At 40.8% G+C, this 25,092-nt stretch overlaps 1 protein-coding gene and 1 long non-coding RNA gene across 6 annotated transcripts in view; one reads left to right on the top strand and one right to left on the bottom strand.

Moving 5' to 3' along the window:
* Nucleotides 1–25,092, bottom strand: part of LOC143212809 (xylulose kinase) — a 25,764-nt gene extending 672 nt beyond the window's left edge. Inside the window, exons 1-13 of one of the 5 annotated variants that reach the window (XM_076432003.1) lie at nt 24,794–25,092; nt 23,900–24,130; nt 22,130–22,641; nt 5,898–5,980; nt 5,068–5,221; nt 4,432–4,611; nt 4,074–4,175; nt 2,780–2,911; nt 2,313–2,466; nt 1,948–2,092; nt 1,253–1,542; nt 616–713; nt 394–534 (exon numbers count right to left, since the gene is read on the bottom strand). In XM_076432003.1, coding sequence (XP_076288118.1) covers nt 394–534; nt 616–713; nt 1,253–1,542; nt 1,948–2,092; nt 2,313–2,466; nt 2,780–2,911; nt 4,074–4,175; nt 4,432–4,611; nt 5,068–5,221; nt 5,898–5,980; nt 22,130–22,180 — 1,530 coding nt within the window. In that variant the 5' untranslated portion in view covers nt 22,181–22,641; nt 23,900–24,130; nt 24,794–25,092. Of the gene's footprint in view, nt 1–393; nt 535–615; nt 714–1,252; nt 1,543–1,947; nt 2,093–2,312; nt 2,467–2,779; nt 2,912–4,073; nt 4,176–4,431; nt 4,612–5,067; nt 5,222–5,897; nt 5,981–6,778; nt 6,904–7,854; nt 8,371–22,129; nt 22,642–23,899; nt 24,131–24,793 lie in introns of those variants that run through there. The other 4 variants (XM_076432005.1, XM_076432001.1, XM_076432002.1 and 1 more) reach the window with 4 other exon arrangements.
* Nucleotides 19,877–23,935, top strand: LOC143212815 (uncharacterized). The gene is made up of 3 exons (XR_013009789.1): nt 19,877–20,982; nt 21,182–21,339; nt 22,122–23,935. It is a non-coding gene; the product is annotated as an uncharacterized LOC143212815 (long non-coding RNA).

Below are 25,092 nucleotides of genomic sequence, written 5' to 3'. Positions count from 1 at the left end.
GTCAGTAGACTGCGAATCTGTATGCATTTATAACAAAATTGATGATTTTGAGATGAAATTCGAAATTGTTGAAAAAATTTAGAAATTGAAGATGACAATATATAATTTCTCCTGTATTAAAATAACATTCGATTTAGTTTCTGTTTCTTGCAATTTTTATTTTGCATAAAGATCCGCAGTCTAATTATGAATGTAATCTTTAGAGGTTTGAGGATTCGCAAAAACCAACGGAAGTGTTGATCTTTTCGAAACTGATTCACACAAAGAATGCTGAAGTTAGTGCCCACGCAAAACAAATAACAAATTAACATGGTTTTAATCGAGGAAATTTTAACGAGTTCCTTCAACCCCTAAAGAATAACCCTTCAATTCCTCTTAGCTTCTGTTACTTACTGAATCTGCATCGTCATAAGGACGACAGACACATGTTGGCTCAGGCAGGCAGCGTGTTATTTCATCAAAATTACTTTCGTTTCGTAATAGAGCATACTTTGCCAGGTAGGCTGCACCCATCATAGCTGAATTAGCTACGTCCTATACATTTCAATTACAAATTTTAATAATACGAAAGGTAAAATAATAGTTTGTAATATATAAAATTAAAAAAACTATTACCAATATGTACACTGGCGAATTGAAAACGTCGGAAAGTACTTGCAAAATAGCTTTATTTGCCGAGGCACCTCCTGTTGCAATAATTCGAGTGTTCGGACCTACAAATCATTGGTAACATATTATTCTTGAAAGTTTGAAAGAGAATTAAAATTTTAATTAATACATCATTTTAATCCCACATTAAAATTAGAATCATTACTTTCAAATCCTCACGATTTAAAGGGATATCTTTTTACTATCGGATTTTTGTATACACTGTGATTTATATTTCATCAAAGTCCAGAAATTTTTAGAAAAAATCGAACTTCCCATAATCGATCAAATGCATCGGTGGAAAAAGATAAGCAGACAAACGGCTGCAATGATTTCAACAGTTCTGTTTATTTGATACAAAAAAAATGATTGACTGTAGTTTGTATAATCGAATAAAAAATTATTCTACAATTGGGCTAAAATTAAATTATACATTTATAAGTTTGAAATATCCCTTTAAGTCACTGTTTAGTAATTATATGAAAAATTTTAACTTTACGACGCTGTCTAATAAGTAATTAACATCATTTTCTGGAACAACGTAGTTCACAGTAGTAAAAGATCTTCTTTGGGAAACGAAAAATTTGTGTTGTATCGTTCTTACCAATAACGAAACCAAAATCCTCCGCATGCGCTCTTTTCGCAACAAATTGACCCTCGATCAGAGCTCTTACTTCGACCTCTTTCGAGCTGTATCGTGATATCTCGTCATTGGCTTTATTGAATCTATGGTCACCGATGATGAAAGGCAAAATTTCTTGTGCGTCAAAATATACACCTAAATTTCCAAAATTACCGCGGGGAGTACTCTCCAGTAACTCGTTAAAAATTTGCCAAGAACCTTGTGCCGCACTATCGCGTATTCTTTCACGCGTCAGAGATCCATTTTTAAAACTAAAAATTTCCAATTACATTATCTTTGAAACAGGATTGGGCATTATTGTAAGTATATTGAAACGATTTGAAAAATATTTCAAATAATTCATTATTTCAAATGATTATACATTTGACATTCTATTTCAGATAAAATCTGGCCAACCCTGTTTTGAAAATCATTTACGCATTCATCGTATCTATTTAGTCTCTTGTTTGACTTTTCTTTTCCTTAAAAAAATTCTGTTTCGTACTTATATTTATTTCTTTGGTACAATTAATCGTTTATTTGTGATCCATTTATTCCACAAGTCGTTAAATAATCCTTTGAATATAAGAGAAGTTATAGGAAACATTTCTGTCGATTCTTTCTATTATTATATTACGAAACATAAAGAAATAAAGATGTAGTCAAATTCGACTTACCACAGCAGCGCCATAAAAGCATTGTCGTCAATGGGATTAGAAAATACGTGGCCCTCCAACACGGTTTTCGGTTTGTTTAACCACAAAAACAAAGTGTCGCTTGTACCTAAGCTACAGGCGATATCTCCTTCGTTTAGTCTCATCCCTGCAAGTTATTAAATAAGCCTAGTACTTGTTGAATTCCATAAAAATTCTTCATAATTTTAATAACTAGAGAATATGTCCCAAGCGACTAAACACATGGATTCGAGACTTGTCGCCAGAAGTAGAAGTAATGCGTATAAATTAATGCTGTCAGTTGGACAAGAAAGGAGAATGTCGGTGCGAAAACTGTGGAATTACCTCTCTGTCGAGTGTACGCTTACCAATTAGAGAACCAGGATTGTCCCCCGTGAAAGCAATTATCCTGCATGCCTCATCGAAGCCGAATCTCTCTACGAAATAATTCGAAATCGGACCGATGTTGCTACTCGAGGAAACAGGTTCACCGAGTTTTTCTCTTAAGTTTGGACCGCAAGCCTGAACAAATAACAATTTATTATCAATAAATCTCAACAACCTGATTTTTACTTGGATTTAATACGATGCAGAAAAAGTCAAAGGAGCAATAAACGAGCTTCTTATTCCCTCGCAGGGTAAGTCCCCCAGTGGAGGGGGTAGGCGAACTGACTAAGATCGTACAGTTCCATCTGGCTTAGATTAAGACTTTACACTGTGGTTGTTGAAAGAAAAAAAGATCGTGCAGTCAACTTTTAATGTTTAGCATTAAATAATTTCGTTGAAAAACAGATAGATGGTCGAAAACTCGAAATAGGACATCAATATAATTTACCTCTAACAGTACATCATCCCAGTCTTTCGTGTGAACGTTCATCAAGTTCATTCCAGATCCATCAGACCAGTCGATGGGTGCGAAATCACCCAAAAACAAGGACGCAAGAAAACTACTGATTAATGAGATTCTCTGAAAGTTGTAGGAAAAACGATTAGATACGGAGCATATAGTAAACGTCTACTTGATGGCAAAGGATGCAGATTAGTAATGAAAACCGGTAGAATTATATGAACACGTGTAATATTATTGTAAAGATGCATTTACAAATAGAAATCAGAACAGTGCCTAATGCAGCAACGCAATTGTTATTTAAAAAAAAAAGTCGAATTAGTAGGTGATAAGATAATGAGCATCATTTATGTTTCTATTGTGCGTTATTATTTCGTATCGTTAATTAGTTTCAGTGACACAATTCCAAGCAACTAATGATTTCTACAACGTCCGTCTCCGATACAGGCCGGAACATGTGATGTGGCAACGCCGCATACAAACAGAATATCAGTCCGATCAAGCTACTGCATATGCGTTCAAATCTTACAATTAGGCCGTATATGTATACTTACACACCCGGATTCAGATAACATGTCGTGTTCCAAGATTACTTCATCTACCAGACAACGGATGCGGACAAAATCCTATATGTATAGTCTGTCGCGAAATCGCAGTACCGCGAAGCTAAAGTGTTGGAGGGGAAAGGAGAATTCTTTTGAGAGCGAAATTTCTTTGCAAGAAGCATTGTTAGAAGTCTAGACTAAGAAAACTGGGTAGAAGAAAACTAGGTACACTGAATGAAACTACAATTGAATTATATGATTTTAGGTATAAGGTATAAACACACTGACCGATTGAAAATTGTGATAAAATACTATTAAATGGAAATAAAATAAATTAATTTAAAGAGCCGCACTCAAGTAATCAAAGAACCGCATGCGTTCCGCGAGCCGCAGTTTGCCGACCACTGAACTATGCCTATGCTAGGTCTATATCGGTCTAAATCGAACGAAGTCAGCGTTGCCAAATTTACCATGTTTCGGTCTGTATTAGAGACCGCCGCGTCGTGCTTTTATTCTCAAGAATAGTATAGAACTCTCCAATAGAGAGACACGAATTACAATGGCACATTCAAGACGGACAGTTATTGCTTCGATTACTCGTGTTAATGCAGCAATTGTCGGAAGCCACGTAAAATTCATACAAATCTGAACCAACATATCTACACATATCTCGAATACCTCGATCGATTGTCGTTCTCATTTTTTCAATGAAGCCAGGAGTGTTTTAGTAGATATACCTCAGTGTTACTGTAGGCTTCGGGCCTCCTGCGTGCTATTTTTGCTATTTGAGGTCCTGAGAATCTCTCGTACGCCCGAGATCCCGTTATCTCCGCTAATTTCTGCAACCAGGTTCGGCGATGCCGCAATCAGAATAATTCATTACCTCATTAATTAATTATGAATCAGTCTCACTAATTCCTGTCATTTTGTTTTTTGGTCACACGTCACGCTAAATTACCATGTACAGGATTTCGTGTGATTTTACCTAAATACTCTCAAGATTTTATCGAAACATTGAGACAAAAATAGGAAACGAGGCGATGACGAGTCAACAACCCCCGGCAATTCGAAAGTCTTACCAAAGGAAATACCCACCTGAGGACCACCCACGATCTCCTCCAAGATTTTGCATTCCTTGGTGGTGCTGGAATCTATCCATACAGGTGACGGCGTCACCGAGAATGACGTGACGAGTTGCTCGTGTAAGAATTTCGCGGGATTCAGTTGCCGCAAGTGATTTCGACTGCCCTTGCCCCAGTAAACTGTACCATGTTGCTGTAAAATTACGAGCAAAGATAACATTATCGTCGGGTCTTTTAAAGTGTGGCTAAATCTTTCTTTGTAAGGGTTGAGGATTGCGAAATTTCCGTCGGTACTGACCCGAACAAAGTAGTCAGCCTCGAGAAAAATTCACGTCTTGTAATATCTTAATATTATTAAAATTTAACCCTTTGCACTCGGAGCTATTTTAACTAAAAAATTAAACATTTGTTCGATCTAGAATATTTCCATTCCCTATGACTTTTTTCAAAGTTTATAGTAATTAATCAGATACCAACATTTTGAATAATGGTACAGCAATTTGTACCGAGTGCTAAGGGTTAATATTTACAACGGTGACGATGACTACAGACATTGTCACAAAAATGTTCCGAATGCTTGGAGGAAAAACAATAATTGATTAATGTCATTCATTTTTTAGAGTTTCGTTGTGGCTGTGAGTTTTTTTACCTGTGCGCATCCGGAAATGGCAGCCACTTTGCTGAAATCAACGCCGCAGACACGTAATTTATCAAGGATCATGTCCAAAGCTTTAACCCACATCAAAGTGGGAGCGACCACCACGTGCGGCTCTTCTTTTTTCTGGATGACCCCTCCGTATGTTCTAAAAATGATGGAACTTACTTAATAACAATTCATCTGGCGACACTGAAATTATCGAACATTTCGTCGAAATACGGGGACCGAACAACGCATTATTCGTCGAGATGACAATTTTGTAATGCAATCAAGAAGCTCGTGGACAGTACACGTTGATTACAATGGTGCTTACTGTGATCGACAAGTTTATTTAGCGAAAAGTCGTGGTTGTCGAACGCTACTGTTAAAAATCGTACACATTTCATAATATTAGACGAGTTCGTGCCCGATTTTCATAGATGTCGCAAACCGTACTGCACGGCGGCGTGCAAAAAAAGAAAATTATATGTATGTATAATCAGTAGACTGCAGACCTTTATGCAAAATAAAAATGTTTTGCAATTATTCTGGGAAGCAGAAATAACATAAAAATTGATTTTATCCTTTGACGACGTTGTTACATTAAAAGCAACATTACAACGTTCTTGAATTGTTTTAATCTTTTACTGTTTTATATTTCGCCCAACCAATTTCTTCATAAATGCATAAAGATCCGCAGTCTAATAATCAGCATTCTTTTCTACTAATTTATTAATTTTCATTAATCGATTAATAAAGCTGTATCCTTTAAAATTTAACCATTGAATTTCATTTTCAAATCGGGCACAAACGTACGCAATCATCCGATAGAGTAAACGTACCTAAACTCCGGCAGATCATTGTCGAATTGTACGCTGGTTTCGCAGAGAACGGTGAGATCATTATCGACGACTACTGCTTTCAACTACAACGGTCAAAAATATCTGTTAATCACTGTGTGCGTCATTATGTCCGTTCAACAGGCGATCTTTGATTTATTAGCCTCCGGTCAAATAAATTACATGCAACGAGGCGGCTCGACGAGAAAAACAAATCTGCCTATAGTGGTCGATCAAACCGGCTACCTGTACAATATTCGAAATTTAATTCGAAATTCGAAATTCGAAACGTTGCTTTCAAGACCACCGAATGAATATGCAAACAAGACCCGTGATGCCGTGCATGCAGTTCCTTACGTGCCGCTAAATATGCAATCGTTTATATTTAATCAAATAAGAAACATGAGACAGGCCGACGTCCGTAATCTTCGTCGTTATGCTAAACCATTGATCTTTTTTAATCGATGAGCTATGCTCGGCTCAACAGAATTAATAGTTGAACGAAAACCATGTCCTACGAGAATCGATTACTTCCTAGTTTAATTATTTTACCACCTGTCACCTCCCAACTATGCACTAATAGTTTGTTTTGACTTTCGAACGACATATGCACGATCCACGGTCAAACGCGACTCTGTTTTAGCTTTGAACTTCTCAATGATTCTTTTATTTTTCAAATGAAAACATCTTTAGGCGCACCGCGTACAAAATGGCAGGGCAGCGAATGAGTCTGAACCGTCACGCTCAGAGATGAAACGCTATTCGTTAGCACAGAGGTGTATATTTGTGAAATTAGATAAAACACATTACAAGGTTAAAAATAAATCATCGTCATGCGAAAGCACCGAGGACACGTTCTACGAAAGAAAATATTTATTAATTACATTATCTTTCCTCTGCTCGCATTCGTGTTTCCATGTCAGAAAAATAGCTTTCTTGCGCATATTCTTTTTGCGCTCGGTGTTATCATCGTGTTAGATAATTGTGACCCTGCGCGAAGAAGTTAATGCTACGAAACGTATACTTATATTAGTCGTCAGCGATATGTTTTCGGTTTTCGAAGATGCAGGCAAATTCCAGTAAAAGTTTCAATCAATATTTTGAAATTAAATAACATCGGGAACGGTAATCCTTGACAGTTTAACTAAAATTGCGAATATATGTGGAAATAAACAATAATGCATAGGTAAAAAGGAACATTTTCACAAATACATTGAAAAACAGAAGATTAGGCAACGAACTAAGCTCGACGCACGTAATAAAGTTAAAGCAAACGATTGTCACCATTTGTTAAAATAGATAAGACAACCCGTTCCGTAGCACACATTTGAAATTCACGGAAATGTATTTTATATGTCTCAGTAAGTTGTAATACATGTGGAAAGTTTCATCGAAATCGATCAAGGCTGTTATGAAGTATCATTGATTGAAAATAGCAAAAATTGTAAGAATCTGCGATTTAAATGATCGATGATCTTTACATCTTACGTCTTACAGTTTCATTCAAGCCCTGCCTCGATTAGCATGTCTTCCGTCGGGAAAATAATTCTCAGCGAAAAGAAATTTCGTGGTTTAAAAGGAAAGCGTGTTCAGCAGCGCGCACGCGCGGTCCAACCGGTGACTCTGACCAAAAGGATAAACTGCTGTCCGGAAAAACGAATGTCAACTTCCTTCGCGTTACTGTTGTAGAACCACGCGAACTATTTCCGGGCAATAAGTAAAGCTGAGCGAAGCGAATGGAACAGAGTCAGAAATAGAAATAAATATTGGAAGGCGAAGGAGGAACAAGGGAAATGAGTCTTGAATGGCCGAGATTGTCATCCATGACACGCGACAACCGTGAAGCTTTTTTGTTCGATGAGAAATCGTGTCGTAGACTGTTCCCTCGAAAAAAAGCATTGGACAAATGGGATGAGAAATGGGCCAACGATTGATGCGATTTGTTTTCAGAGAGATTTACCTGCTGCGTGCTCAGATCGAGCCCTAAGTATGTCGCGTTCGATGCTGCGCTCATATTTTGTTCGTCGACCGACTCACAATTCGACGAAATCGAGACACGAGTAGGTTGTCTGGCGAAGATGCAACGGCAACAACAAGTTTGAATAACGCGTACACTTCACCGCGTGACCGTAGGCCGGTTCGATAGTCGGGAAACTAACGTACGAACGATCTAACCCGTATACAGCTTGCGTTCATCCTCGTTGCGATCCGAGGCATCGTTACGCGCTGTTTCGTCTACATACGTTACGGCACTATCAGCCTAAGCGGGAGTAATCTTATCGTTATTATTAATATGTAACGCAGCACATTGCGTAAAGCAGATTGGTCCGCGGAGATCAAAGTTACATGCCCCTTAAATTCACGATATTTCCATGATATTCCCGTACAATCGAATCGCTCTTGCCTCGCGACGTAGAGGTTAAGTTCCCGTCGATACTGATTTTTACAGGCTGCTCTCTCGGGTTTCTTTACCGGCTGATACCGCGGCATTATTGTTCCACGAGGACACGTTACCACTGGGGCTGTGCGAGTACCCGCAAAATGCGAGCCGAGCTAAGCTCGAGTCGAGTGATCGAGCCGAGTCGAGTGATCGAGCCGAGTCGAGTACTCGCAATCGATGCGGGTAGCTCGCAAATTTAGTATTTAGTATTTACTAAATACTTACACGAAGCGAGCTACTCGCATCGATGCGAGTACTCGACTCGGCTCGCATTTTGCGGGTACTTGCACATCCTTACTAACTGCACCACAAAAGTGTGGTGTTGCGGAAGAGCGAAAATATGACAACGAGCCTGACACAAAAGGAGACAACGGAAGATTTTTCAGGTTCTCAGGATTTTAGACATACAAGGTGCCACTATACACGTACAACCGGCAACGGAATGCTTCCTCACATAAAATCTAGTCGAAAATAAGGAATATAGTTTTTCCATACGGGGGTTCATTTTCGAGAAAATCGAGTTTGAAAATTCGTTAGGTACGCATGTAAAAGGTTGAATTTGATTTGCCAAAGGGCGAATTTGATTTGCAAAAAGGTGAATTTGGAGTGCAAAACCTATATAAGAAACGTTTGCATCGGAATATTCCCATCTATCGGTATCAATCCCATCGCTAATGGTGGTTGCAGTTATTGGTCCACCTTGTATATCAATCAAGGCATTACCGTACTTGGAATTTCTGTCTGAAAGTTTCGGCATGTAATCTCTATGCGTGCTACTATTGGTGGAAGTAAAAAAGGAACGGATATTTTGAAGTTGGTAAACCGGATTCCCCCCCCTGAATAAAGTTAGCCGGTGCACGGGTTTGTTTGCGTAGTCGATGACGACGCTCGTCGCGACCGTGCGAAGGATGAAGCGAGAAAGAGGGAAGGGAGGTTGCGAAGAGGGTGCCAGGGGGTCTGGCCCAAGCCTGTTTGTCGGTCCCGTTGCCCTATAATCGTGGTATACGGATAATGGTCTGAGTTAAACGACGCCAGGATGGACCGACACTGGCGTGGCCGCGTGGGGAAGATGAGGAAAGCGATCAGAGGGAACAACGCATAGGAGCCGCCAGCAACGGCGTCGAGACGGAGCAGTTTCGGACGCCCCGGCTCGCTTCTTCGGCGAAAAAGACCGGACCGGACCGGCCCGACGCAACCAATCGAGCGAAACTTTCGCTGGCTCGACTCCGCCGTTTGGCAAAGCTTTTCTTTCAATATCTCTTTCGCGACCCTTCCCCATCGAGAGCCGCGCAATGATTTCTGACTCCGCAGAGCCTGAAATATAATTACCTAAAAAGCCGGCCGACTAAAACGTCTCCGCGCAGCGGAAAACGCCGGAGAGAGAGGGAGTTGGAAAGTAGGGACGTTGTTGTTTGTCGACGATTCCCGTTAACGTTCCCGGGAGGAAATTTATTATCCAAGGTAGAATATTTTAATATAAACAAATGGAGTCAGCTTATGACACCCCTCGACCAAGAGAGCCTCTTGCCAAGAGCGGAACCTCCTTTCGGTTTTAAGTGCCAAAGACTGCGCGGGTTAGTTTTTTTAACGCGACAGATCTCGAAATTCTTTGCTCGTCGCGTGAATTTGAATTAGATCGACCGAGAAAACAGCGAGCGTCGCGGCTTGGTTTAGGGAAGCTTTCGTTTCATGAAAAAATGCTATCGAGTTCAGAAACAAACTCGGTTAGACCTACATACTTCCAGACGCGAGGGATCAGATTACACAATTTTCATACACACATCGCTTTTGACACGTTGACTGCCGAACAATCACCCTCCAAAAATCCCATAAAATCCGAGTAATTTGGTCATTGTAAACAAAACTGCAGAGTCTAACTCTAGCACAGCGATTACTTCCTGATCCCCTTTAGATCCTACAGATGTAAATGAAGTTTGGTTTAAGCCAGTAGTCGGCAAACTGCGGCTCTTCTACTAAATAGATCTACAAATAATGCAAATTATTTTTGAGGGCGATTGCGGCCTAGGTCGATCTTTTATCTAGCGCTTTTGAAGGCGCAAATTGGAAGGCGCATCCCGCACCCTTGCAATCCTGGAAACCAGAGTCTACCCCCTTAGAACTGTATCTTCTCGAATTTCGATGGTAATAGCAAGAAATAATAGTAGAAGCGACAACATCGATGAGCAAAAGTGTCGATGAATCAGCGTCCGATTTACATTTGCGGAGCCAAGGTAGGGGCGTCATCGTTCACCTGTAACAGTGAGTTGAATGCGTGTTTAACGGGCGTCGGCGGTGTTACGTGTCAATGGACAGGAGCCAATGTTTTCAACATCGGCAAACAAGGGGGTGGAGAGACCGGCGAGCGACAGTCGGACTGGAAATTTTTTGGGGCGAATGGAGTTTCATTATCTAAACACATCGTCGTCGAATATATCGACATGGCGGCGGCGGCGGCGGCGTCGGCTAGAGGGGAAAAAAGAGCGGGGAAAGGGTGGCAGTGGTGCAGGAGCGACGGATGGCGTCGGCGACAGGGAGCAGAGCCATGTCGTCGCCGTCGAACGGACGACGTAACGACGGCCGCTCTCCCGTGCAGACGGACGACGAAACGTGGAGTGAGACGGAAAGGGAGAAAGAGACAGCCGGGCGCCGATTCCAGCGACCGGCCGGCGCTAACCTCGACGCCAACCTCGACGCCAACCGTGGAGCGTCGCCGACACCGTCGCCGCCACTGGCGACCGACGACACGGTGAAGACGAGGACGCCGACCACGACGACGACGACGACAACGACGTCGTCGACGACGACCACGACGTCGGACCAATGCAAGAATACTTCTTCTGTTGGCATCGTGGCACCGTCACGGCGGGGGTGGGACATTGCTCATCGGTCGCCAAGCCGGAGGGCGCCCCGCCCTAGCCTCACCCATCCTCCTTACACCAACACACGTTCGCCTTGCCTTGGTACTGTCAGCTGAAATTCGCGGTCCAGGATACATCGATAGCGTCGTGTTTTGTCCACGAATAATTATTAATCCGGGCTGACTGTAACTCGATGCCACTCTGGCTTACCACAACCCTCCAAAACCGATACATTTCCGATTGGTCCCGAGAAGTTTCCGCTAGTAAACACGTCTCCTTTTCTGCAGGATCACGGTTTAATAAGGCAAATGTACATAACTAGACTGCGGATGTTTATGCAATTTTCAATTTTCGTAGGCAGATCTTAAGAATCATGTAAAATGTTATTTTCAGTGATATGTAGTAGGCTTTGTAGTTCTGAAATGAATAAAAATCGTACTAAATTCTGTGGAATTTTATATTCTACCATGTTGATTCCGAGGACTTCAAATTAATTTGTGCACATAATAATATCACGTCGAGACAGCGAAGAAGACTTGGTATAATGGCCTCAATTAGACTAGAATGAATACTTGATAAAATATGTTTGCTTTCGTGTACCGTGGACAACTAGACATAAATGAAAGATTGCATCGGTCTGGACAATTTAGAAGAACAAGGCAAATATGAAGAAATATATGTTGCTCGAAATGAATTAAATATCCCTCGTCCGGTGCCACGGTGTCTGTATCTCGTCCCCCCTTGTTACTAAACCAGTACGCTCTCGATTGATCATAAGACGTTTGTTCTCGAGAATGGTGCTTGGTTTTATGGTTCTACAGTCTACAGGACTCCTATAATATCACTTCAATCGAGAGAAGTGTTTTTCAAATCTATTCATGTACTTCGAAAGAACTTCGCAGAGGATGCTTGAAGAATAATAACAGATCGGTGAACTTTTACGATCGAAGACAATTGCGACTGTTGCGACTTGCTGTGTAAAACATGTATACCAAGTTTATCTAGTACATTCTTTTCTAATGACAATTGGTCCTTTGTACAAGGAGCTATTTTAACTCGAAAATTAGACATTTCTTCCGAATTAGAACAATTCTTTTATATGTTTGGTAATTGATTAGGCACCTACTTATTTAATAATGTAAACAATATTTTTGCGGTGACTCGCAGCCGCCGCTGGAGTTCCAAGGGGTAACATGTAACATATGCATGCATTGAAGAAGGTGGCACGAAGATACAGTAAAGCAACGTGGAAACCGTATGATCTACGAAAAACGAATATCCCCTCCGCCTAAAAATGTATTAAATGTATAAATGAACACATAGGAAACCTTACAAGTGTTCCTCCGAACTATCTTACATCGAATAAATTTCACAAGTGAACATCGCGCGTTCACCAGGACCGAATTGATCGAGCGTTGAAAAAATTCCAGCGTTGTCTTGACGGTGATTTGGATCATGGCGTCGTCGCCGAGAGCCTTCGGATTCCCAACGATAACTCATTTTTTTTGGCGGATAGAAAGGACGGTTGTGTGTGTGTGTATAGAGATTCTCCCTCTCTCGGTATCCATGTTTTAACCCATGCCAGCGCGCCTACCCTCGCATATCCACGAAAAGTAGAAGCGACCATTGGGGCGGAAGATGACTACGACGGCTCCAGCGTGGGGCGCCAAGTGTTTTGATGCTTGTTATGCGAAGGGGAACTTGATAAACAACGGGTTGGAGAACGAAGCCGGACCTGGGTCGTCACAATCACCTTCCACCCACACTTAAAACCGACATCCGACCGACTGGCTACGATTGTGTCATTACATGAGAATTGATATGCCGATGCTATAACATCCCTTCTTCCTTCGCTTGGTGTACCGTCGTCGCGTCGTATCGGCAGGAGAGCGCTCATAAAATAGAATCGCTAACTCATGTTGATTGCCCGACGACAAATTGAAACCAACGCGGTACCGATGCGAACGCAATAATCTGAAAAATCGGAAAACATGAACCGCATATTGCCGAGGATACGCTGCTGTTAAAATTTTACGAAGCGTTTATCACTCATGAATCCATTGGCGAATTGTAACTTCGAACAAATCCCGTTCGATTCAATTATATGTTCTCGCGGATAACAGTTTAATAATACACGACGTAGAGTTGAAATATGACAAATGGACAGTAACGTTCGCCGTGCTGTTACCAACATATCTGATGGAGTCCGACCTGGTCTTTTGACATCAAGAAAGCAAATAATATTAAAGATCCCCTCGTATTTCGGATGATTAAGACTCGTTGGATAATTTATAATGTTGCATACCGCTGTTACGGAATTAGGTACACTAATGATCCTTCTCATCCCGTTTCAGCCCCATCGCTATCATTATCCGCGTCCCGTTCTTGCGGACCGCCCAAAAGAACGACATTTAAATGCATGTGTCCGACAGAAATAGTGTTCGACTTTTAACGAAACGAGCAAACACACGTCCAGTATTTATACACGTGTTTACCGAGAGCACGAAAGCGAACGAAATTAGATCGCGTCGAATCAGATTAGAAAAATGGGCGACCGATTAACGTTTTAATATTTAAACAATAGAGGGAATTCCCTTAACGCCGCGCAGTGGTCCTTTTCATTGACTTAGGTAATTTTTGACCATGTAGGCATACAATACATACATAGATATGAATGTTCTCCTTACTTAGGAAATTACAAACTGCAATTCTAATCGCTGAAACCGTCAAATAAATCGTAGTGCAAGGGTTGAACTTATAAATACTGCAGAATAAAAAGATCAAAACATTATTCTTCGTCATTTATTTCAAAAAAAGCTTGAGCGTCCAGCCATAGGGGAACTCCCCTGAACTTAACACACGTTGTGTTCGAAGTCCGTTGATTCGAACTCGTACGTCGGAGGATCAGTAACGGGTATCTCGGTCGATATCCGAATTCGTAATCGGTCCGATACCGTCCGAATTTCCCGTCGACGGAGAACGGCATAAACAGTTCGGTGGAGGAAACTCCGGCGTGTTTACGGCAATGACGACCGTCGATTATACTGTGCTTTACATCGGACTGGAAAAGGATCGGCGGGGGATTCGGCGCGGATGGAGCCGCATAGCATAAATGGAATTGTTTATCCCCGGGTTGGGAGCAAGAAAAGTCCCCGGTATACGGTTAGTCGTTCGGCTTGACTCGGTCAAGCACCTTGGTGTGTACCATTCCGGGCGTATTCTCCTCGTTGGCCATGCATGAGCATACACATACGTCTCCTCCCCGTTTTCGTTCTTTCTCTTTCGGCCGGTGCCGCGCCGGCACCCTTTCTGGTGCACCGGCACACGGCTACAGCTACACAGCTGCACACGGACAGGCCACGCGTCACATGGAAGCGGGGGCAGAGCCAAGGGGGTAGCCACACGTACAGAAGGGGGACGCGCACACAGGCTCCGTGGAATGGCGTCAAGATCCGCGTCGCCACGTTACTGGCGCGCCGCTGCCGTGTCGCCGCGAATTCGCGCCGGACGAGGCCGCCCTTAGGCAACAGACAACCACAGGGGTGAGCAGACAGGCTCCAGTCGTCCTCTCTATACCATGCTACATATTGCGTGGTCGTCGGGCTCGCGGCCAGTCGACGCTCGACGATCGACGCAGTCGGTCTACGATTGTTTATTCCAATTCCTTCTTGCCTTTTGGCTCGAGCGATGCCCTCGAACCCTTACGCAACCACCGCTTCCACTTTCGACTCCGAAATCCGATGGTCGTCAACACGTCCCGATCGATCTCTCGCAGAATCGCCCGCGACTCGTTTAAATTTCCCGCGCGACTCCGCAACAACGAGCTATCGCGCGCTGCGATGGTTTCGGTTACTCTCCACGCTAACGTTATTTTCTTTCTCTGGATGTCTTATTTTCTTTCTTTTCGAACAATTTATCGCACTTTTGGCGATGCAATTTCGTCTTCGATCGAATTATATTGTATTCCTCTTTTGGAATTCCTTGTCCCGGACTGGCTTATGTTAGGAAAGCTTCTCAATGTTTTTTAAATGTTATACATCTGTATATTATGTATAGTATGCAATAAATTGTAACGTATAATACATATAGTGTGTATACACATATTGTGTATATACATTAAAAAATCCAAGTCGTATCCAATAAAAGTCGTCCAATATTAAAAAAGTTATCGTCGTTTTAAGAGTGTCCGAATATTAATCCTTAGCACTCGAGTGTGTGGTCACTACTAAAAATTGTTGTACCACTATTCAAAATATTGTTTACACGATTAAATATGTTGGTATCTAATCAATAGACAGCGGATTGTATGCATTTATAGCAAAAATGAGTAGGTATAATATAAAACATTGAAAACATCGAATACATTCGACGAATTCCAAACATATTAAGAGAGAAAATAAATTTCAGGTGGAAAGTTTTTATTTTGCATAAGGATCGCTCTCTACTAATCAGTTACTAAACATTTAAGTATTGTACGAAGTATTACATCAATTTCATGTTGGAGTTATTCTAGATCGCGGAAGAAATGTTTAATTTTCGAGCTAAATAGCATTCTAATTCATATCTATAGTATTCTTGTATTCAGTTTGATCACGTTTCGTCAAGTTTTACTTTTGATGTGCATATTGGACTATACATAGATTGCGGAGAGCATTGCATCCTAACTGAAGCTCGGATACGACGCATGTGCGACAATTGACCAATAGTGGAATGTCGGCGCTGCAACAGGTAAGAAATGATGAGAGTTAAGTGATATCATGTGAATAGCAAACCACGTGGACACAAGGCAGACGTGTGAAGTATCGTTGCAGGCCGGCGGAACTAGATTAGAAAATCAAATAAGTCGTTTCAAATTTTTTCGATCCATAATTAACTATTTTCACATCAATATTTCTTTGTTCTATCTATTAACCCTTCGCACTGCTTTGTCGAGTGTGACTCGATATTGATTCTTCCTTTACAAATATAAGTTTCACAAATATAAATCACAACAAAGCTTGAGAGATATATCTAATATAATTAGTAGACAAATTTGTTTAAAATAAGTAGCAGTACGGGAACAGTCCTTTCAAGTAAATTTCAAATAAAACGCTTAAAATAGTAGGGAATTGTTGACAACAAAATTGAAAACTAATTCGGAGCGCAAAGGGTTATTAATTATACTTCTGAAGAATTCCATGTACGTCGCACGCGCACGTCAAACAAATTTAATTATAGAATAATTAAATGCACAAAAAAGATATCGCTCTCCGGTTTGTGAAATTACGTTATTTACGTTACTGCATTACGTTATTTATATCCATGCGCGAGTGTATGCAGATATGCATCGAAACCTTCGACATTATCATGACAGTAACATTGACATTGCGCTGCGTTCATCTTGTGTACACATACATAAAACCACAGTCTGATAAATGATGTTGAACGAAAGCGATTCATTGCCTGTGATCCAGTAATGTTATTAAAAGGAGAGTCGTGATTTTTTTTAAATTCAAATACGTATTAGCATATCTTTATCTTACTAATTTTGCTAACTTTTGTTCAGAGATGACACGTTTCTTCAGCTATTTCAATACAATTATATTCGAAATCAACTAGCAAAGTTTCAATTTCCTATTCTAGCAAATAAACGTTAATCAACAATAATTAGACAGCTGATCTTCATGCAAAACAAAATTTCTTTCCGTGAATTACAACAAACCGGAGTGAAATAGAAATGTATTTCCTTTGTTAATATGTTTAACCCTTTGGACCCGAAACTATTTTAACTCGACAATTAAACATTTCTTTCAACCTTGAAGTATTCCATAGCTACATGTTTAGTCATTGATTTGATACCAACATATATGTATAACAATGTAAACAATATTTCTCTCTCTCTCTCTCTCTCTATGTAAACGCATAAAATCCGCTGTCTATTAATAATGTATGTTTAACAGAGGCATGGATTTTGTCCAGCCTTTTGCGATTCTGGCCCAGCGTGGGGCGTTAGCGCATGGCGAGAGCGGTGCTTCGGAAATCATTGCCGCAAATAATTCCAACGGCACCTCGACTTCAAATGCAGTCGGTGAAGCCTCCTTTCAAATATTAAATTCCCCGTGTCGATGTGCACGATTTCATATGCATGCGCCTTGGTTATGCGTGCTCTCCACGGAGTCCCGCCTCTCGTCAACCAGCCAGTGTGCATGAATAAAGATGGTGCTGGTTTTGCTGGCAACATCGTTCGAAAAGCGGCAGAGGACACGCATAAGAACATACGCATGGCGATAGAAATCCTATTCTCGTAGCCCTTAAACGATATTCAATTTGGACAATGAAACCTGCAATCTGCATTAATCAATTAATCGTTGTTAGAATAAATCAGTAATCGTGATTACATTTAGTAATCACTAGACTGCGGATTTTACGCAGTTACGACAAAAATGAGTAAGTATGTAAAACACAAGATAGTGAAAATATCAGACGATTTAAAAAACACAATTACATTAGCTGGGGCTGCATTTCTTTGAACAACTTGCTAATTTTCCTCTAAAAATATTACAGAATTACTCTGAATGTCCATTCATTACTCGCTAATATATTAGTTTATATATTTTGGGTGGCTACATAAAGCTGAATTCAATTTTAAGAAAGTTCTATTTTCTATTTCGAAGGGCGTACGAAGAGTTTTCTGATCGACTGTAGACACGAAGCTACAGCTACGTCCTCGCTGAAGCAACATCGAACAACTTTTCGCCTCTTGTTGCCTTCCTCTTCTTCCTTTATTCGGTAGAACAAGAAGAAGGCAAGAGGAGGCGACAAAAAGTTGCTCGACGTTGCTTCGGTGCGGACATAGCTCGCTTTGCCTACCGAAAGCCTATTAATAGGATTTTCAATAATTGTGCTGTACCAAAAGAAAGCATAGAAATTGTCCATCATTTCTAGAAATCTTAAATGAAAGAATTAGATGACGTTCTTACGGGTGACTTGTTACTTCACAATGAAAATTGCTGTCACTGTTGAAGGCTCCATGAAAAAGTGTTTGGCCATGACCATAGATTTTTCAAAATTATGCAATAATCACCGGCCGGCAATGTGTTGACGACCAAGTTTGGAATTGAATCGACAACGTCCAGAGAGATAGAGAGAGAGAGAGAGAAAGAGAGAGAGTGGAATGCAGCGAAGAATAATCGAAATTTACAGCAGAACGCTTACGAGCGAATCGTATAATGCGGCAAACATGGCCAAAGAGAAATGATGGGCGAACGCGAGAGAGCAAGAAAGAGAGGAAGGGAGGGAGAGAGGGAGAGAGGGAGAGAGAAAGAGGAAAAGAAACGAAGAGAGGGTGCACGAGTGACGGGGCGGGAGAGGGGAACGGGACGGACAGGCGCCTACGGCGCGGCGTGGATCCGAGTGGCGCCACCGCTAACGTAAGCGTCAGCGTTAGCGCCGGTCGCGCGTCCGGAGTCCGGACCGGCCGATATTATCCAGGAAGTTACGAGCCGCACCTGTCCCATCATACCTCTCCCACCCATCGGGCCACGTCGTCCTCGTCGCTGCTTTTACACAGGGCCGTCGCAACGCGTGGCTGCAGGTGCTCGACGCAGCCACGCCGCGCCATGTAATGCCACGGCACGACGAGCCACGCCGATTATCAGCAACGCTCGCGCCATCCCGAAGTAGAGTCTTCCGGTCGTCGCGGTCTCACGTCCGGCCCGTAAAAAGTACCGGATACAAGGTCGAGAGAACCGAAATTCGTGGTACACCAGACAGAGACGGTCCGGGAGGAAACGCGCGACAGAGAACTGTACGTTTGGAAGCCTGTTTTCTCGACAAAATTCGCATACTCGAAAATTATAAGCGATGCGTACACTGCGGATCTTTAGGGTAACGGTACCAGTTACCGGATATTTACTGTGGCGACTTGAAAGCTTTTTTTATTAATCTGATGGCATTCTGTAATTCATTTTGCATTATTTGTGGTAACCAGGGCTGCGGATCTTTATGCCGAATGAAAATTGTCTGCGTCGATTGCAATAAATAGAAACCAACTAGAATGTTCTTTCTTCCTTTAATAATTTAAATAGATGAGAAATGTTCAAATTTCAAAATGTTTCTACAATTTTGAATTTCATCTATTCAATTTTGCTATAAATGCATAAAGATCCGCAGAGTTCATATGTAATTTCAAAACTTTTCCGAACTATCAAAGAAACTTTGCATTACTTGCGGGATGGCGTAATCATTGTTCGAAATGAGAGTACAATATAAAGGACTAATTGGTGTAGCTGGAGTGTAAAATGAAAATGAACGAAAATTGTGGGAGGATAATCCGAGTTCTCTTCGATTTAGGTGAGAACGATAGTCATTGGTTTATCGTTCGACCGGGTTCCGCCGTGGAGACGCGGAAGATCGAAAGTAGGTGGTGCAGGTTTGCGGTTCCATTCGGGGATGTAAAAGTTTCTAAAAGCGGTCCCAACCGGAAAAATAAATGTCCCACCTTGTTTTACGACAAAGAATTAAGTAGGGATAGGCGCCAGCGATGTAGACGATTACGCACGGTCCGGTGAGCATGGCTAACGTGTCTTCCACAGGGGACAACCGGGTTTTTCCATTCGCAAACGGATGTCGTTAAGACTTTCGAATTTCCATAAATGTGTGAAAACGCGGCGACGCGACAGGTGACTAGACCTCGTCTAAGAAACTGGACATGGGAAGCGACTAATATATTAATTATGTTGTTGAATTATTCAGCCTGGCCATTCGAAACCGGGCATTCAAAACTTCCTTGGTTGATGTTAGATTCGTACTACATATGGATCAGGTTGTCCCGAATGTTTCTTTCACAATGTACCCGTTTAATAAGTTTAGATAACACAACATCTGTTTGGAAAATTAATATTTTGTTTATTTTCCCAAGCTTCCTCTTACCTAACACCTCATTTGTTTTCTTACAAAGTTAATCCGACGGTCGTTTCGACGGGCGTTTCAAAGCCAACGTCCCGGTTCATCGGAGGTCCATCGGTAGACGGTCACCAGTGGACCAAGAATAGCATGAAATGCCTGCGCGATTCGCGGAAGATGAATTATAGCGGAATCGTGAGTAGCCGCTTCGAAGAACGACGGTGATCGCTCTCGTCGTCGTGGTTGGAATTTGGAGCGTTGACAGCGGCGCCGTCGGAGATTCGAGCGTCGTTCAAAGAAGAGTATCGCGTCTTTACATTGCACGATATGATAAAAAAGAAATAGAGAAGGAGGAGGAGGAGGAGGAGGAGGAGGAAGAAGAAGACGAAGGAGAAGAAGAAGACGAAGACCGACAAGCATTCCGCCTGGTACGCGTCTATCGCGAATACCTCGACTATTCGTGTTCGTCTCTTTGCGCATTGTCGCCGCGACACATCGATCGAATGTTGTAATAATCGATTGTCGGATAATGAGCATGGCACAATAAGCGGAGAAGCGTGGAATGAATTGTTCCGAATGTTTCTCGTGAAACGTCGACAATCCGATCCGGCGACTACCGGTGCCATCGACGCGATATGTTAAGACTGGCGCCATGCTCCGGCACTGTAGCGCATGGAACGCGAATAATTTTCGTGTTTGGAAATAGAACAAAGCAAAAGCACGATGCGTGTCCGCGCCGACCTGTCCTGGTACTAGCAGCTATGCTCTCGCGCAAGCCATTACGGAATGGGCATTCGCCACGGGCTTATAATATTGAGAATTTCCTCGGGAGAACGTATAATCTGCGGAGCGCCGAACGAAGGCCCGGGCACCTCGGAATACCGCCGGCACGTTTCTGTTTGTTTAGGTATGTTAATTATATCGTAAAACGCGGCGAGCATCCGTGCGCACCGTACTGCTCCGACACTTTCTGCATTTACACGTATTCTTCGGACTAGTTCGTACCCCTTTATATGGCCGGAGAACACGTGTAAACTGCCAGCTTGATATTTCAATGGGACATTAAATTCGATGAAAGTAATTGCCATTTAATACCGCTTTTTAAGATTACGACTTTCTGACGGCTTTCACGGATTAATGGCTGTGAGTGGACGGCGGATGTTTATGCAGATTCATATTTTTATGGGAAGCGAATGAAGCAATGAAGTCTGGCTAGAAATATGCTTTACGATTCCACGATTCTAAGAATGTATCATATGCAACGGTGCGTATACAGTTGATCCAAAAAGTATTTATGTACACACTATATTTCCGATTATCGAAAAATTGTTGGTATTTAAATATTGCGATAATTTCGCAAAAATTAAATAGCACAATCATAAGACTGAACTCACTTTAACGCTTGAATATTCTACTTTCGCCTTTCGCACAAAGTTATTCACTTTCCTCTAAAATATTTTTATATGATGTGGAAGATGAAAATGAAAAATTCTATAAATTGAAACATCTTTTAGAAGGGTAGTTTTCCAAATCAATTTCACCCTTTTCTAAATCAATTCCAACCTTTTACAAAGAAAGTATTTTTACGTAAAATTTTGTAAAAGAAACCAAATCAAATGTAACTCAATTGTTAAAAATTTCTAAATTTTATCCATTGCAAAGATGTACATAAAATACGTATTTAAAAGTAATTACCAATTCATTAACTTGAAAATGAATAAAAGTGAAAACTGAAAATTGTGTGTACCATTTTCTGATTAATCAATTTTAATCATGAAACTACATATTTATTGAAGCGTAATGAATATTGAGTCTTATGTTTCCCTCGCAGAGTAACGACACCGTAATAAATAATTAATTTTAAATATTCTTAATGGGTGAAGTTGATTTGCAAAAGGGTGAATTTGATTTACAAAACGGTGAAATTGATTTGCATAAGGTCGAATTTGACAAAATATGAGAGAAAACCTTATATATTTATCGTTATACACATTAGCATACTAATTATGAAATTATGAAATTATGAAATACTAATGTAAAGTACAGGTACTTACAAATTGATCAGAATCTTCTGTTCCTTCGACGAATCCACAGGACTCTGCCATTTACGCGAGTACGTCTTCATAACTGTGAAGCACGAAACACCACCCGTCTACACAATCACTAAACACTACACAACATACTTTCCGAAATCATGACAGCGAACGAGATGTTACTACGACCACGATCAAAATAGTACTGCGATTGTCAACTCGGTTTTTTCGGGTGGATCTAGGTGGGAAAATGTAGCTTTTGTTAATTGGACGCGGTTGTGCCGGAAGGTCTTTAGGTTGAGGAATGGGAAACTGTCAACAAACCCCTCTTCTTATTGTCTTCGGTCGTCAATGGCGTGATTTATGAGTGTATACCTGCTCGTACCTTCGGCGAGTCTGTCGCACGTGTTGTCCATCTGTGGGGGTTGTTTTTTTGTAGGTGGAAGCGTAGAAGAGATATGAGGGCCATCGTTATTTTTTAAAATGGGATCTCATGTTTCTTCCTGCACCGATCGATGAAGGCTTCATATTCCCTACAAAAAAGCATCAATCTATTAATATCGAAATAGCATTACTTAAGAAGATATTTTAATTTTAATGTTTTCCCGTTTGGAGCGCCCGCCAATAAACGTTTTTGATGCCAAGGTACCATCCGCATACTCATTTTATTATACTATTTTTTTCGTACTAAAAAAATATTTGTTTACTGTTTAATTAGCCAATAAAATATCCCTGAACATTCGAAAGTATGTATTGAATACCTTTTTTATAAAGAATTCCTAAATTTCGCATTAATTTTAATAATTTACTCCAGGATTCGCGTCGAGAATGTCGGTTAACGTGTTTTTTTTCAACCACGGAATATTAATGCTAAAAATTTCTACAAAATCGGCGTGATTTAATCAGTACACTTATCATTAAAAACTTATATTTGTTTTTAACTAAAAAATAACACAATGAAATGAATAAAGGGAGAACCAAATGCATATAAAAACACGTTTCATTTACACTTTTCTTTCTCCGATGTCGAGTGCAAAGGGTTAAGGTTCTTTGTATTTTTGGGAACATAAAAAGTCACCCGCCGTACTATGTCTGGTAAATATGGAGGCTGGGGCATCATTATAGTGGGTCAAAAAATCAGGAACAAGCAACGAAGTGTTAGCAGGTGAATCATCGTGGTGCAAAAGCCATGAAACAGTACCAAAACACATGTAACCTTCTCGAAAGGTGACAATAGACTAAACATCGAATACGACGCAACCAATGTACAGACACTTTTCAGACATGTTTACACAAAAAAAATTAACGTAAATCGGACAAATACAACCCGCGCGAAATTACAAAATTCCCGTTTTTTTTTAACAGACCTCGTATCTCCGCTTTGAAAAGGAGATTTCGTTGGTACGAACCTATTTGTATATTCGCTAGTTGTTTCTGCATAGATAAGACGATTTGAATCGATATCATGCTCTGGAAGCTCGTATACATGTATAAATCAGTGTCTCGACGCATTAAAGCACGCTTTTTTTTCCTGTCGGCGTCGCGTTCGTTTTCTTTTGCAACGTCTAGACGCGTTATTTCACCGTCGGAACCCTCTCCGAAATGATATAGAATTTAGGAAGTTATTTAGTTATGTATGTCTGGCGTCCTGAGCTGGCTAGTAATCAGGCGCCTGGCCTCCGCAAACTGTCCGTTGTTCTCTCTCTGTCTCTCTTCCTCTCCCTTTCTCCCTCTCTCTCTCTCTCCGACTCTCTTCTTCTCCTCGCGGCGCCTTCTTTCTCTCTTTCTCACCTTTCGCATGCTCTGATTTCGTCTCGTTCCATCGTTCGTTCATTCGGTAAAGCCCGGTAAATTCTCCAGGGCCGTCCACGTTCTTGGTGCCTCGGTGTCTTGGTCCAATTAAGTGTTCATCAGGATGCCCTTCGCTCAACTTATACATATATTTCAATGTATAGGGTGTTCCGCAAGAAATACAGCGTGGAGTAGGGGGAGCTTCCCTAGTGCCGAACGCTGAAGGTTTGTCTGAAATAAATCCAAAAATATAATACTTTATTTTGCATCATTCATAAATAGACGAATTTCTTTTTCTCTGGCGCAAACATGCGCAAGATTGTGTTTTTTTTTTAATTTTTTAATTTAATTTTTTAATTTAAGCTGAAAGTCGGACAACATGATTTTTCTTTATGAATTTACAATTTCAATATTTAGTCGTCAAGAAACACAATTTTCAATGACAGAAATATGTTTGAAAGTGTGCATATTTAACACAGTATGAAGAAATAAGACTATGAATGAAGGAAAACTGATCTAAATATATAATGTAGCAATGTTAAAATTAATCTTTGAAGCTAATTTTTATATTTCCTTATAGTTTGAATTATTACTTAATTTAACGACATCACCATTCAGGAATAACAAAATTCTTTACTTCGAAAAATTGTATTAGGTTGGCAACTAAGTTCGCGACCTCCACATTTTCTCAAACAAAGTCATTTATACATATTTTTTAAACATGAATATTTTATATCAAATTAATCGCAAAATTCAGTGCTTTCGAATGATATATGTACAGTTCAAAAGGAATGGTGATTGTATCATTCAGTAATAAAAGAATTACAAAAAGGTCGCGAATTTACTTGCTAACCTAATATTTTGGCTGGCTTTTGGACATGTTTGGACACTTACGCATTCATAAGGGATCGGTATGGGAAAGAGTATTCACCGGGTTTGCAGAGCCTGGCCCAGGGGTAAGGATTGCAGCATACATGTTCATCAATGATCAGGAAAGTATTCCTGCCTTTACAATTTCAATATTTAGTCATCAAACTGTACAGATTTAACACAATATGAATAAATAAACATAACAGTTGTTCACAGTATTCGACTGAAGGAGACCTGAACTAAAGATATAATTTAGCAATGTTAAAATTAATTTTTGATTCTAATTCTTATAGTTCCTACTAGTTTGAACTATTACCTAAGGA

The sequence above is a fragment of the Lasioglossum baleicum genome, chromosome 10 (assembly GCF_051020765.1).
Source record: "Lasioglossum baleicum chromosome 10, iyLasBale1, whole genome shotgun sequence".
NCBI classification, from domain to species: domain Eukaryota; kingdom Metazoa; phylum Arthropoda; class Insecta; order Hymenoptera; family Halictidae; genus Lasioglossum; species Lasioglossum baleicum.
The sequence above is the reverse complement of the archived record's forward strand: the minus strand, read 5'-3'. Positions and strand labels throughout refer to the sequence as shown.